The 16,526-nt window shown below is 39.0% G+C and overlaps 1 protein-coding gene across 11 annotated transcripts in view; it reads left to right on the top strand.

Annotated features, from left to right (window-relative positions):
• The window catches only part of LOC106096145 (uncharacterized), a 225,108-nt gene that overhangs the window by 119,934 nt on the left and 88,648 nt on the right, over positions 1 to 16,526 (top strand). The window contains exons 1-2 of one of the 11 annotated variants that reach the window (XM_013263828.2): positions 3,755 to 3,844; positions 3,944 to 3,998. The exons of 9 other annotated variants lie outside the window; for them this stretch is intronic. In XM_013263828.2, the coding sequence (XP_013119282.1) occupies positions 3,770 to 3,844; positions 3,944 to 3,998 (130 nt within the window). In that variant the 5' untranslated portion in view covers positions 3,755 to 3,769. Of the gene's footprint in view, positions 1 to 3,754; positions 3,845 to 3,943; positions 3,999 to 14,859; positions 15,164 to 16,526 lie in introns of those variants that run through there. One more of the 11 variants, XM_013263800.2, reaches the window with a different exon arrangement.

Genomic DNA, 16,526 nt, shown 5'->3' with positions numbered 1-16,526 from the left:
GCCTTAAAAGAGATACCGGGAAAAGAACTCGACAAATGTGATCCAGGGTACATATCGATCGGTTTATATGGGAGCTATATCATGTTCTTGATCTATTTGGGCCGTACTTGGCTCAGTTGTTGGAACTCATAACACAACACTATGTGCAAAATTTTAGTCAAACCAGACGAAAATTGAGGATTCTAGGGGCTTAAGAAGTCAAATCGGGAGATCGGTTTATATGGGAGCTATATCAGGTTATAGACTAGTTCGGATCGTACTTGGCTCAGTTATTGGCAGTCATAACAGAACACCATGTGCAAAATTTCAGCCAAATCGGATGAAAATTGAGGCTTCCAGGGCTCAAGATGTCACATCGGGAGATCGGTTAATATGGGAGCTATATCCAAATCTGAACCGATATGGCCCATTTGCAATCCTCAACAATCTACACCAATATTAAGGAGCTGTGCAAAATTTCAAGCGGCTAGCTTTATGCGTTCGACCGCTATCGTGGTTTCGACAGACGGATGGACGGACATGGCTAGTTCGACTCAGAACGTCGAGACGATCAAGAATATATATAATTTATGGGTTCCTAGATCAATATTTCGAGGTGTTACAAACGGAACAACTAGATTAGTATACCTCCATCCTATGTTGGTGGGTATAATGCCTTAATAACTGTTTTGATGCCCGAAAACTGGAAAAGTTTTCCTTCAAAAGTTAATGCAAATAAGGGCGTGCGAAGTTCGGCCGGGCCGAATCTTATGTACCCTCCACCATGGATCGCATTTGTCTAGTTCTTTGCGCGGTATCTCTTTTTAGGCAAACAAAGAATAATGAATAAGAACTGTTATGCCATTGGAGCTATATCAAGTTATAGTCCGATTCGGACCATAAATGAATTGAATGCTGAACATTGTCGAAGTCATTGTGTAATATTTCAGTCTATTCGGATAAGAATTCCGCCTTGTAGGGGCTCAAGAAGCAAAATCGGCAGATCGGTTTATATGGGAGCTGTATCGAGCTATTGATCGATTCAGACCATATAGGACACGTATGTTGAAAGTCATGAGAGAAGCCGTTGTACAAAATTTCAGCCTAATCGGATGAGAATTGTGCCCTCCAGCGGCTCAAGAAGTCAAGATCCCAGATCGGTTTATAGGGTAGATATATCAGATTATATTCCGATTTGCGTCATACTTAGCACATTTATTGGAATTCATAACAAAACACCTCGTGAAAAATTTCAGCCAAATCGGATGAGAATTGCGCCCTCTAGAGGCTCAAGAAGTCAAGATCCCAGATCGGTTTATAGGGCAGATATATCAGGTTATGTACCGATTTGCGTCATACTTAAAATAGTTATTGGAAGTCATAACAAAACACATCGAGCAAAATTTCAGCCAAATCGGACGAGAATTGCGCCCTCTAGAGGCTCAAGAAGTCAAGACCCAAGATCGGTTTATATGGCAGATTCATCAGGTTATGTACCGATTTGCGTCATACTTAGCACAATTATTGGAGGTCATAACAAAACACCCCGTGCAAAATTTCAGCCAAATCGGATGAGAATTTTGCCCTCTAGAAGCTCAAGAAGTCAAGACCCAAGATCAGTTTATAGGGCAGAATTTTGCCCTCTAGAGGCTCAAGAAGTCAAGACCCAAGATCGGTTTATATGGCAGATTCATGAGGTTATGTACCGATTTGCGTCATACTTAGCACATTTATTGGAAGTCATAACAAAACACCTCGAGCAAAATTTCAGCCAAATTGGACGACAATTGCGCCCTCTAGAGGCTCAAGAAGTCAAGACCCAAGATCGGTTGAAATGGCAGCTATATCAAGACATGACCGATTTGGCCCATTTACAATCCCAACCGACCTACACTAATAAAAAGTATTTGTGCAAAATTTCAAGCGACTAGCTTTACTCCTTCGGAAGTTAGCGTGGTTTCGACAGACAGACGTAAGGACGGACGGAGGGATATGGCTAGATCGACTTAAAACGACATAACGATCAAGAATATATATACGTTATTGGATCTGAGACGGATATTGTGAGGTGTTACATACAGAATGAGGCCACCGTAGCGCAGAGGTTAGCATGTCCGCCTATGACACTGAACGCCTGGGTTCAAATCCTGGCGAGACCATCAGAAAAAATTTTCAGCTGTGCTTTTCCCCTCCTAATGCTGGCAACATTTGTAAGGTAAAACTTTGCCATGTAAAACTTCTCTTCAAAGAGGTATCGCACTGCGGCACGCCGTTCGGAATCGGCTATAAAAAGGAGGCCCCCTATCATTGAGCTTGAATCGGTCTGCACTCATTGATATGTGAGAAGTTTGGCCCTGTTCCTTACTGGAATGTTCATGGGCAAAATTTGCAAATTTTGTTTACAAACGGAATGACTGGATTAGTATACCCCTCATCCTATGGTGGTGGGTACAATGAAGGAAATGCCTTAATTATTGTTTTGAAGCCCAAAAATTGGAAAAGGTTTCCTTCTAAAATTAAAAAAAAAAAAATTAAATTTTAAATCAGCAGACATTGTTTGCAGATATCAGAGAAAGTTATTTCTCTGAGTGTATTCAAATTTGGGAGCATGTACCCAACCTAAAATTGAGAATCACTTGCAAAGTAAGATAAAGTTAGTGATCGATATTCGAAACAGAAGTTTGTGTACGTTAATATATAGCGATCAAGAAAAAAATCTACAAATCTTTTTTTATGTCAAAGCACTGAAAGCTTAACTCTTATAAGGATGGGTTCTTTCGGGAGAATATATGGGCTGTGAGGATTTTTTGTTTTATTAAACTTCAGGCAAATGCAATGCAAATTTGCCCATGAACATTCCATTAAGAAACTGAGGCAAACTTCTTACAAATCAATGCGTGCTGTCCGATTCTATTCTAAGCTCACTGATAAGGGACCTCCTTTTTATGGCCGATTCCGAACGTAGTGCCACAGAGCGACACTTCCTTGGGGAGAAGTTTTTACATGGCAAAGTACCTCACAAATATCGCCAGCATTAGGAGGGGATAATCACCGCTGAAAAATTTTCTGATGTTCCTGCCAGGATACGAAGCCAGGCGTTCAGCGTCACATGCGGCGGACATGCTAACCTCTGCGCTACGGTGGCCACCTTCGGGCACATGCAGTTTAATTATGCGTGTATCTAACACCAGATGTGCCACAATTTTATCGCTTCAACAAAAAATCAAAATTAATCAATTATGATATTGTTATACCTCCTCCCCTCCACACACACAAACTTTTACTGAAGCCTATAGGAATGGGATAAATGAGGTACGAATTCATCAAATTTTAAGCACTGGCACTGATGGATTGAAGAAAAACGGTTAGCCAGGCAATATAATAAAAACCCACAACACTCATGCACTTATGAAAGTTGTGATTATCTTATCACAATGAGTGTCAAAAAATGGCATTTATTAACAAACCCATACATATGTAGGCCAAAATTGGCATTTTATGGATTTCTGTGGTGCCCTTAAGTTCTATGAATGTGTGCGAACGGTGGTTGTTTTGATGAATTCTGATGCCAGACGTAGTTCAATTGGGAGTTAATTCCATGCCATTCAATTTTCTCTAACAGTCTAATAGCAAATCGTGCACCTAAAAGTGTCTCAAAACGAGTGTTGAGTTTAATCGGTTGGAAACCTTAAAATCCCAAATACTTATTCTCCAAAAAGAAAAAAAGAAATATACAACAGTTAAAACACTTTGAATTTAAAAAAAAAAATTGTTTGCTAAAAGTGTAAACATGTCTGCCGTTACCAATATCATTGTCTATTTGGCGGCCATGGCTATTGTTTTTGCCACCTACCAACTAATTGTTGTAAGATGGTGTCATTTAACATGCTCTAAGAAATGAAAAACAAATTAAACAAATTTTTTTGTTTTTTGTATTTTCTCCCTAAAACCCAAATGATTTTAGCTAGCCATACGTTTGTATAAAACTTGGCGTTTGAATCGTGAACTACACGAAAGAGGTAGGTGCAAAATGTGTTATCAACCGTTGGTTACTCGATATCAACGTTTATGAAAAAACTCTCCATTATCAAGAAGAGCCAAATTAAGTAACACCTTAGTAAAAATGTAAAGGCTTGAGGAATTTCAACTTTTGTGTTTGGCATACTTTTATTTAAAAGACCTTAAAAATGTAATGAAGGTCAAAACTGAGGGCTGAAATAGATAACATTTCAGCTGATTAACTTCAAGTTCGTACCTTATATGATGGTGTAAAGACTTGATATCTTTGTATATGTTCGAAATATAAAATGTAAAAAAGTGCCAAGTTCGGCCAGGTCGAATCTTGAGAACCCTCCACTGCTAAAAATTTCCACATATAAATATACTTGAAGGTCATGTGTGCAACAAATTTCTACCAAAGTTCAGCAAAATCGGATAGTAATGGGGCTTGAGCCCCTAAAGAAGTCTAATCTTAAGATCGGTTTATAGAGGAGCTGATTCAGTTTATAGACAGACTTGGATCGTACTTGGCACGGCTGTTAAAAGTCGTAACCGTACACTACATGCAAAATTTTAGCCAAATCGCACAACAATTGAGATTTCAAGGAGCTCAAAATCTCAAACCGGAAAGTTGGTTTATATCGAAGCATTACCTGCACCAGTTGGGATAGTACTTTGTATGGTAGTTTAGCCAAATCCCATAAAATTGTGGTTAACTGGGGCTCAAGATGTCAAATCGGGAGATTGGTTTTTATGGAAGCAACTAGCTGAACCGGGCCCGCTCCGCTGCGCCTTCTTTTACTTTATATGGAACAAAAGATTCCATGGAATATTTATTTTCGACAATTAAAGATATTTTAGTGAAATTCCATGCTAACATGACTAACAGTTTAACAATTCAAGTTCCTTCATCTAAATCCCACATGATCTTTATTGGTCTAAGAATTTAAGTTGGGATGTAAGCTGTACTCCATTCTTAAAATACTTCACTTCAGCCCGATATTCTTATGATGTCTGATTTAGTGGTGTTTTCGGGGAAGAGGTGGTCGCCCAGATACTTGGTCCTTAAAAAACTATCAGCATGTTGCTCTTCTCTCAAATACCATTTATTTAAACCCCATATTGCCATTGGCTTAAGAGGAGTTTACAGGATGAGGCGTCCCCCAAACACATGACCCCTAAATAGGTTATCAAATTCGTTTTCTTATCTCAAATACCTTTCATTTGAGCCACATATTGGCATGGTCAAAAAATTTTTTCCTTTGGGGGTATTTTGGGAAAGGCGTAGACCCCCAGAAAATTGGTCCCAAAAATAGGTATCAGTTCTTGCTCCACCCCCCCAATACCTTTCATTTAAGCTCCACATTGACATGGTCGGTAAATATGCCCGATTTAGGGGTGTTTTGGGGATTCGGCTGGTCCCCCAAACACTAAGCCCGGAAAATATGTCAGCAAAGTGCTCTATTCTCATATATGTGTATATCATTTATTTGAACCCCATATTGCCATTACCCTCAAAATTGGATATAAAATTCGTTTTGATATCCAATATGTCCGGTTTGGGGTATTGGCCCTAAAAACTATGAATATTTAGTTCCACTCTTTTTAAGACCCAAATTGTCTTGGTCAGCAAATACGTCCTATTTGGGGGTTGATATGATAGTGGGACGTCCGCTAGACAGATGACCCCTAATGTTGATATCAGATACGTGGTATACTCCCAAATACCTTTAATTTGAGTCCCATATTTCCATAGTCGGAAAACATGACCGGCTTGGGGGGGGGGGGGGGTGTTTTGGGTGATGGGCGGCCACTCAGTGAGTTGGCCTTGAAAATATATATCGGATTCGTGTTCCACTTTAAAAACCCTCTTATTTGAGCCTCATGTTGCAATAGTCAGAAAATACTTACTATTTGGGTGGTGTTGTTGGGGATGGGTGGCCCCATAGACACTTTTCCCGAATATTGATATCAAACTCGTGCTTTACTCCCGAAGACCTTTCATTTGAGCCACATATTGCTATGGTCGTAAATTTGTCCCCTTTGGGGGATGTTTTTGGTGAGAGACGGCCCCCCAAACACTTGATCCCATATTTGGATATCAGATTTGTAATCTATATTCAAATACTTTTTATTTAAGCCCCATATTCCCATGGTCTGTAAATAAGTCCTGTTTGGGGGGTGTTTTGGAAAAGGGGGGAACCCCCAGAAACGTGGTCCCACATTTGGGTATCAGATTCGTATTCTACTCGCAAATACTTTTCATTTGAGTCCCATATTACCATGTTCGGTAAATATGTCCGATTTAGGGGTGTTTTGGGGATTGGGGTGGTCACCCTAGCACTTGGCCCGATATCAGATACGTTTTCTTATCCTAAATACCTTTCATTTGAGTCCCATATTGTCGTGATTGGTCTAAATATATGTTTGGTAGGTTTTGGGGTGGGGCAGCCCCCTAGGTACCCCATCCGAAATTTGGATACCAAATTTTTATTTTTAGGGTACTATATGAGAGCACACAAAATTTCGCTTAAATCGCACCACCCATCTCCGAGATGTGGCGTTTCTGAAAATTAGGGTAAGGGTGAGGGTACACCCCCCCCTTTTAGATATCAAAAAATGTGGTACCCTATTTTCGCCACGGGGTCATTATGCACCATCTGTAAAAATTTCAAGAAAATCGGTTCAGCCGTTTCTGAGTCTATAAGGAACACACAAACATACAAACAAACAAACAAACCTACATACAAACACAAATTTATTTTTATATATAAGATATCTAAATCTGAACCGATATGGACCATTTACAATCCCCAACGACCTACATCAAAAAGAAATATCTGTCAAAATTTCAAGAGGATATCTTTAATTTTCGACAGACGAAAGAGCACTGTATACACTTTAGCGGAATGACTAGATTAGAATAGCCCCCTTCCAATGGTGGTGAATATAAAAAGGAAAACACAGAAAATTGGGTAAATTCAAAATGCTCCCCGATCAACAAAGAGTATTCTATAATCGAAACCGAAACCAAATTTCGCCAAGAAATATATAAATTGAGCTTAAAACCCTTCAGAGATGGGTCTATAAGACAACTGCAAATGCAATTTGCCCATGAACATTCCACTAAGGAACAGGGGCAAACTTCTCACCTATCATTGAGTGCAGTCCGATTTAAGTTTAAGCTCAATGATAAGGGGCCTCCTTTTTATATCCGAGTCCGAACGGCATGCCGCAGTGCGACACCATTTTAGAGAGAAGTTTTACATGGCATATTACCTCACAAATATTGTCAGCATTAGGAGGGTAAAGCCACCGCTGAAAATTTTCTCTTACGGTCTCGCCAGGATTCGAACCCAGGCGTTCAGCGTCATAGGCGGACATCATCATCTTTCCCGCATGCCCTACACATGCTATCACTTGCCGCATCGATTTTACATAAGTGAGCTCGTAGTCCTATGTTTCCCGTTATGACACCAATAGCTATACTGATCTCCTTCTTACTTCCTTTCAGTAATAGCTGGGTCTTCTCACGATCTGGATCCCCCCATAGGATTTTCGCCGTCCTACCGACCGTTGCATGCGCATTCGTCGCCCACTCCTTAAACTCGGACTGCGTCGACCCGAAAGGCTGCGGGTTAACCAAGTTTATTGGCGGCAGTCATCTGGTCCTCACGGTCAAATCGTCGATCCTTTCATTGCCCCTTACCCCGTTATGGCCCGGCACACAAACGATGTGGATTTTGCCATCCTTAGAAAAGGCGTTAATCTCCATCATACACTGCAAGACTATTCGTGACCTTACCGTCCTGACTGTTATTGCCCTTATGACAATTTTACTGTCGGTAAAGATGTTCACACTCGACGTCCACGCGTTAGCACCGCACCACTTCACGCATTCCGTGATCGCCCGGATCTCCGCCTGCAGGACCGTATTATGATCAGGCAGTCTAAAACAGATCTCAATCTCTGGGTTCTCAATGTGGAACCCCAGGCCCACATGTCCTCTAGCTTTGATCCATTCGTGTAGCATGATCTTCCAGATGGCTATACTAGGGTTCCTTCAAACCAAGAATGTGCCGATGGCAGCAGTGCGTCGCACTCGACTTTAAGGTTCATCTCAGGTATTCGATCGGAAACCTCTTCCCATCCTTCCAGGTTTCCTATCGTCGCCTCGATTATACCGCAATGGTATGAGCTGCCATCCTCAATCCATCCTCCCGTCGCCTTAAGTTTCACAGCCGCAGTGGCTGCCTCACACTTAATCTGTATGTCAATGGGTCGGATATCTTGAATGGTATCCATTGCCCTAGCAGGTGTGGTCCTCATCGCTCCGCCTATGCCAAGACAACATGTTCTCTGAACCTGTTGTATCATCCTTATGTTGCACTTTTTCTCCATAGCAGTCCACCAAACTACTAAGGTGTAAGTAAGTATTGGTCTAATCACGCTCCTGTAAAGCCAGTGGACTATCCTCGGATTCTGGCCCCATATCGAGCCAACGGCCCGTCTACATAGTGCCCAACATCTGTGAGCCTACTCAGTACGCTCCTGAATGTGACACTTCCAATTCAGTTTCATGTCCAAGATCACACCTAAGTTTTAGTCCTTCTCAGATATCGAAATCGTCTTATTGAGGAAACGTGGTGCGTTAAATGGTCCCACCTTCGCCTTCCTCGTGAACAGGGATATTTCTGTCTTCTCTGAGTTATCATTGAGACCTCTGAGTTTAGCCATATGCCATATGCAAATCCCTTTCGGCCCTTCTGCATAGCTCGTTCGGATCCTTATCCCTTAGAAGTCTGCGTAGCAGACGAGTTCAAATCCCTCCTCAGTCAGCGTCCGTAATAGGTCATTTATTGTGACCACCCATAGGAGTGGCGATAAAGTGTAGAAGATTAACGCCTTCTCTGGGGATGGCAAAATCCGCATCGTTTGGTTGCCGGGCCATAACGGAGTAAGGAGGAATGAAAGGGACTGCCGTCAATAAACTTGGTTAACCCGAAGTCTTTCGGATCGTCGCAGTCCTAGTTAAGGGCGCGTGCGACGAATACGCATGCAACCCTGTGGAACAACAAAACGGTCGGTAGGCGGGGGAAATCCGAGATCGTGAGAGGACGAGGCTATTACTGAAAGGAAAAAAGAAGGAGGTCAGTATAGCTATTGGTATCATACATCAGAAAAATATTTCAGCGGTGGTTATCCCCTCTCAATGCTGGCGACATTTGTGAGGTACTATGACATGTAAAACTTCTCCTGAAAATAGGTGTCGCACTGCGACACGCCGTTCGGACTCGGTTTCTATAAAAAGGAGGCCCCTTATCATTGAGCTTAAACTTGAAACGGACTGTACTCATTGGTATGTGAGAAGTTTGGCCCTGTTTTTTAATGGAATGTTCATGGGCAAAATTTGCCATGTTCGGCCGAGACGAATCTCCGGAAACCAGGACCATGCACTACACAATCACATCGGGATTTGATTGCGGCTTCTATAGTCTCAAGAAGTCATATCGAAGTATCGGTATTTAAGACGCCTATATCAGTATAAAGACCGATTCGCATCATACTTGGCACGGTTGCTGGAAGTCATAGCAGAAGTGCCAAATTGTGTCAAATTTTCGCCAAGTCAGGAGAAAATTAAGTTCTCTTGTAGCTCAAGAAGCCAAATCCGGGAAACGGTATTGGACCTATATCAGGTTATCGACAGCTTCGGACCATACTCGATTCGTGTGTTGGAAGTCACAATAGAAGTCTTTGTGACAAATTTCAGCCAAATCGGATGAATTTAAAACTGGGTATCGGTTTATATAGTGGACTATATCCAAATCTGAGCCGATATTGCAATCCCATACGACCCCAATCGATGAGAAGTATTGGTGCAAAATTTCAAGCGGATATGTTTATTCGTTCGACCGCTATCGTGATTTCGACAGAAGGACGGACGGACAGACGAATGGACGGACAGATCGACATTGAATGTCACGACGATCAAGAATGTATCTACCTATGAGGTCGCACAGGTGTTGCAAATGGTATGGCCAGATTAGTATAGCTCCCATTCTATGGTGCTGGGTATTAAAGGGAAAATACAGAAAATTGGATGAATTCAAAATGCATGCCGATCAACGACAAATGTTCTAAAGGGTGATTTTTTAAGCTATTGTCTTTTTGGCAACACTGGTTTAAACAGCTCACGAACGTTTCACTGTTAAACATCTGCTGTTTGGTCTATAATTTAACCATGAACCGTCTTGCAAACGAGCAACGCTTGCAAATTATTGAATTTTATTATCAAAATGCGTGCTCTGTTAAGAAAGTTCATCGCACGCTTCTTTCATTTCACGACGAAGCTCATTTCTGGTTCAATGGGTACGAAAATAAGCGGAATTGTCGTTTTGGAGTGAATAGAGGTTGCCAGTAACGACTTTTGCAGAAGCTATGAGGACATCGAAGAAGTAGAGACTAAAGAATACCTTCTATGTGTCTGTCCCGCACTAGCAGTCAGAAGGAGTTCCACTTTAGGTTCTCATTTCTTTGAGAACCTGTCTGATTTGGCGGATGTGAACATTCGCAAGTTGTTGGGCTTTTTAAAGCGATCTGGATGATTCAGCGGTGGGAACTAGAAAGCATCTTCCTTCTTCTGTTACTGTGGTATTAAAATAGACGAAAACGTCTAAGTGAGTCTGACGGCAGACTGTCACTTAAACCTAACCTAACCAATGTCATGTAAAAACTATTCCCCAAAGAGATGCCGTTCGGACTCGGTTTTAAGCTCCAATGATAAGTAAGCTCCTTATCATTGAGCTTAAAACTTGAAAAGGCTTTTAATCTCGCTTTCTAATCTCAAATATCTCTCATTAGAGTCCTTTATAATCACGATTGGTTTATATATCCGTTTGGTGGGTTTTGGGTTTAGGGCAGCCCCCATACTTGTAATACCAAATTTTTGTTTTAAGATAACTATAATAGTGCAAACATAATTTCGCTTTAATTGGTTCACCCATTTCCGAGATTTGGCGTACAGACAACCTATTTTAGAATTTGGAGTGAAAATCAATATCTTGCCCTACTTTTTCCTTATTTGTGTTAATCTGGCTAATTGCCTATAGAAGTTATGCTGATTTGTATTTACCACCTTCCTTATGAACGTATACGTAACATGTTTGACCCAGCCATTAATTATACGCTCTAGGGGTCAACCGAATAACATAATAAGTAACAACGCCACGACAAATCTTGTAAAACTACCACAATTCTAACAAGTAAAAATGCGTTAAGTTCGGCCGGGCCGAACTTTGAATCCCACCACCTCAGGTATATATGTAAACCACTTTTCGTCAAAATCCGGTGAAAAATGCTTATGCCCCATAGCAGCTGTATCGAATTTTGTTCCGGTTTGGACCAAATACTAATAAGTACAAGTCATTGTTCAATTGTGTATAACAAAATATTGGTCTTGTTATTAGCTATATCTAAAAATAAACCGATCGGAACTATATAAGACACGGACGTCGAAAAGCCTAACAAAATCGTATGCCTTTTATGGGGCCAAGACTTTAAATCGTGAGATCGGTCTATATGGCAGCTATATCCAAATCTAGACCGATTTGGGCCAAGTTGCAGAAAAATTTCGATGAGCCTAACACAACTCACTGGCCCAAATTTCTGCGAAATCGTACAATAAATACGCCTCTTATGGCCCCATAACCTTAAATCGAGAGATCGGTCTATATGGTAGCTATATCGAAATCTGGACCGATCTTACCCAAATTTCGGCGAAATCGTACAAAAAATGCGCCTTTTAAGGGCTCAATACCTTAAATCGAGAGAGCGTTCTATATGGCAGCTATATCCAAATCCGAACCGATCTATGCCATATTGCAGAATTATATCGAGGGACTTATCCTAACTCACTGTCCGAAATTTCGGCGACACCGGACAATAAATGCGCCTTTTATGGGCTCAAAACCTTAAATCGAGAGATCGGTCTATATGGCAGCTATATCCAAATATGGACCGACCTGGGTCAAATTGAAGAAGGATGTCGAAGGGCCTAACAGAACTCACTGTCCCAAATTTCAGCAAAATGGAATAACAAATGTGGCTTTTATGGGCCTAAGACCCTTAATGGGCGGATCGGTCTATATGGCAGCTATATCCAAATCTGGACCGATCTGGGCCAAATTGAAGAAGGATATCAAAGGGCCTAACACAACTCCATGTCTAAAATTCCAGCAAAATCGGTTAAAAAAGTGGCTTTTATGGACCTAAGACCCTAAATGGGCGAATCGGCCTATATGGGGACTATATCAATATATAGTCCGATATAGCCCATCTTTGAACTTAACCAGCTTATGGACCAAAAAAAGAATCTGTGCAAAGTTTCAGCTCAATATCTCTATTTTTAAAGACTGTAGGGTGATTTCAACAGACAGACGGACATGGCTAGATCTTAGATTTTTACGCTGACCAAGAATATATATACTTTATAATAGGGTCAGAAATGGATATTGCGATGTGTTGCAAATGGAATGACAAAATGAGTATACCCCCATCCTTCGGTGGTGGGTATAAAAATATACACAATTGAAATCAATTCATATCCGGTTCATTGTGCAGAGATCAAATCGAATCATGATTGGTTGGAATTCAAGATTGGTTTAAATTTGGCATGAAAAGTTAAATCGTCAGAAGTCAATAGGGGAGGATAGGATAAGGAGGATATATCTGTTTACGGACCTATTTGGGTGAAAATCAGTTTCAGTTCTGAATATAATAAAGTGAATTGGGAAATAGGACATTGGTCGATCGACTTAGTATAAAGACGATCAAGAAATGATGAAAATTGCCCAAAATGCCGAAATAAACATTTTTAAATCATTTTGTGCGTGAGGAAACCTTGTTATCGAATCACCTTAAATGTAAGATTTTAGCTAATCTTGAATAAAAACTCATCAAACATCAAACTCATCACAGGAATATAAGCTTGTAAAAAAGTCATCACCCTAATATTCACTTCATAATGTCACCTATTAATATTTCGAGGTGTTACAAACGGAATGACTAGATTGGTATACTCCCATCTTATTTATGTTAATAAAAAAAGATAAAATTATATAAAGAAAAATATTAATCAAATAAAGTACTGAACAATGTATTCATACTTCACAATGCTGTCCACCTTTAGGCTGATGTATGAACTTTAATGAAGTCATTTTTCCATTTTTTTTGCTTTAGCCAGCGTGTTATGCATCAATGTTTGAAACTACCGATGACATGAATCTGTTGGATAGTCAACGGTATGAGGGAAGATGCTAAGGCTATCTTATCTTTTTTTATCACTTGCTTCTGGAAATGTCGTAAAGGAATATACAATCTGACAAAAGAATCAAAAACATGACGGGAAAAAAATGGAAAAAGACAATTGAGGGGATATTTGATTTTTTTTTAGGTTTTTATAGAAATTTAATTAAAAAAAATAGCATAGATATGATTTGTACAGTACATTTTCTCAAAAACAGGAAAAGTAAAAAATGGAAAAGGGCCTTTTAAGGGAAACATTTGAATTTTTTTAAAAAGATTTTAACGAAATTCAATTTTTAATTTTTTATAAATTTGATGTGTACCGTACACATTTTTAGAAATTAATTTTTATTAAAAATTTCATTAAAATAAGTTTTTGTTAAAATTTAATATACTTTGAAATTTCGGCAAAAGTGGATTTTCATAGAAAATTTCTGAAAAATGGATTTCTTTAAAAATAACAACAATTTTAATTTTTTTTTGATATTAGTTTGCATAACTTTTATTTTTTAGCTTAAAGTAGGTCAAAATTTAGCTTAAAGTAGGTCAAAATTGGCATCTTTTACCAAAACCACCTGACATAAACAAACCAACCGATAAATCCATAATCAGACAGTACTTTCAACGTTTTAACATAAATTTGATTTATACAGTAAATTTTTCGCAAAACGCTAAAAAGTAAAAAAAAATGAAAAGGGCATTCGAAAGGAAATAATTGATTTTTTTTAAGATTTTAACGAAATTCAACTTTTAAAGAAAATTTGGTATACATTTGATTTATACAGTACATACTTTGAAAGCTTTTTTTCATCAAAAATTTCGTTGAAATTTAGTTTTTGTTGAAATTTAATATGCTATGAAATTCGATTTTCATAGACAATTTCGTACAAATTAGATATTTTAGAAAATTTTTTGATATTTTTTTAAGTTTATATTGAAATTTAATTTTTAAAGAAATTTTAGCATATATTTAATTTAAACAGTACATGTTTTGCAAAACACAAATGGAAAAGTAAAAAACTGGAAAAGGGCAATTAAAGGGAAATATTTGATTTTTAAAAAATTTAACGAAATTCAATTTTTAATTTTTTTATAAATTTGACGTGTACAGTACATATTTTCAGAAATTGATTTTTATTAAAAAATTCATTGAAATTCTAATTTTAAGTGATTTATTTTTAAGCGATTTAGCTTAAAGTAGGTCAAAATTGGCAGTATTTTCAAATTATCTTTTACCAAACCCACCTGACATAAACAAACCAATCGATAAACCCGTAATCAGACAGCACTTTTAACGTTTTAGCATTCCCCCACCACGACTGATAATACTTTGTGTAGGGTATGTGATAACAGTTTTGCACACAGTTTTACACCTTAACTTTAAAGCCTCCCCCACACTGCCCACACAAACCGCACGACAACGTTTCGACATGGAAATCTACCAAAGCAATTCATGAAAAAAAAATAGCAGCAATAGATAAGAAAACAACAAACATTTGAGTAATGTCTGATGATTTTGATGGAAATGAAAAACAAAACAAAAAAAACACGGCCAGTGCGTTGTTGATCATAACCAAAGTAGAATTTAATTTTTGCCATTACGTTATTGCAGCGGCAAAATAAGCCCATCAAAGTAAAAGTGTCACTTTATGAGCGTGTATTAAAGAAAACCCAAGAGAAAGTGAAATTTCAATAACTTGAAATTGTTAAAGAATAGAAAAAGCCCCCAAAATGAAAACAGTTCTTTTGTATATGTCGGCATTTTTTATGGTATTTTTATCATGCGCCGTGGTTTGCTTTTGTTTACGCTTTTCCATGTGGATCTATATGGAATACTGGAGTCCACCAATGCGACAACGTCGTGGGTCTTGTCGCATGAGAGGTAAATACTTTAAAAGCTAAAACTCAAAATCTGAAATCGAAAATCTGTTTTTCATTTATATGCAACATAAGAAAAAACTTTGAAATCGGAAGTGCATAAAACAAAAGTTTAAGAGAAGTAAAACACAGCAAAGTTTGTTATATGACATCTCTGACGCATACAAATCTAATTTGAACTAATTTTTTTTGGGATCCTGCTGTCATTTTGTAAAAAATCTCATCCATAACACATATTTCTGGATTGTAATTGACCTAGAAATGGGAAAAGTGGAAATCAAACTGTATGAGAATTTGAATCATTTTATCAAACTCTTAAAATGATACTTGAAAAACAAGTCGCGATGTTTTCTTTCGAAGTTTTTGTCATTTCTCTTTGCGTTTAACTTCCATGTCTACCTATCGAAATGTCCTTCTGAGTGAACCTGCAGCCCGTACTGCAAACGACTCCGATAATATCCAATAACACGGATGGATTATTCAATCCGTGTTAATTGCTTTCGCAAGTTCGGTCGGGCCACCACCATGGATTCTGCTAAAATATGGGAGCTATATCAAGTTATAGACCGAATTGGACCCAACTTGACGCAGTTGTTGAGAGTCATAACAGAACACTATTGCAGCCAAATCGGATAAAAATCGCGTCTTGTAAGGGCTACAGAAGTGAAATCTGGAGATCGGTTCATATGGGAGCTATATCAGGTTATAGACCGATTTGGACCGTACTAAGCACAATTTATGGAAATCCCAACGGAACACCACGTGCAAAATGTTATCCAAATCGGACAAAAATATGGCTTGTAAGGGCTCAAGAAGTCAAATCGGTAGATCGGTTTATATGGGAGCTATATCAGGTTATAGACCGATTTGTACCGTACTTCACACAGTTGTTAAAAGTCATAACAGAGCACCGCATACAAAATTTCAATCAAATCGGACAAACATTGCGGTTTCCAGGGGCTCAAGAAGTCCAATCGGAAGATCGGTTTATATGGGAGCTATAACAGGTTATTGACCGATTTGAACCGTATTAGGCAGAGTGGTGGGTAGTCATATCAGATCACCACGTGCAAAATTTCATCCAAATCGGGCAAACATTGCGGCTTCTAGGGGCTCAAGAAGTCAAATCGGAAGATCGGTTTATATGGGAACTATAACAGGTTATGGATCGATTTGGACCGTAATAGGCAGAGTCATTGGAGGTTTCGAAAGAACACTACGTGCAAAATTTCAGCCAAATCGTACGAAAATTGCGGCTTCCAGTGGTTCAAAAAGTCAAATCGGGGGATCGGTGTATATGGGAGCTATATCTTAATTTTAACCGATGTAGCCCACCGGCTAGCCTTATGCGTTCGACCGCTATCGTG

The sequence above is a fragment of the Stomoxys calcitrans genome, chromosome 5 (assembly GCF_963082655.1).
Source record: "Stomoxys calcitrans chromosome 5, idStoCalc2.1, whole genome shotgun sequence".
Taxonomy (NCBI): domain Eukaryota; kingdom Metazoa; phylum Arthropoda; class Insecta; order Diptera; family Muscidae; genus Stomoxys; species Stomoxys calcitrans.
This window is presented reverse-complemented; position numbering and strand designations above follow the sequence as displayed.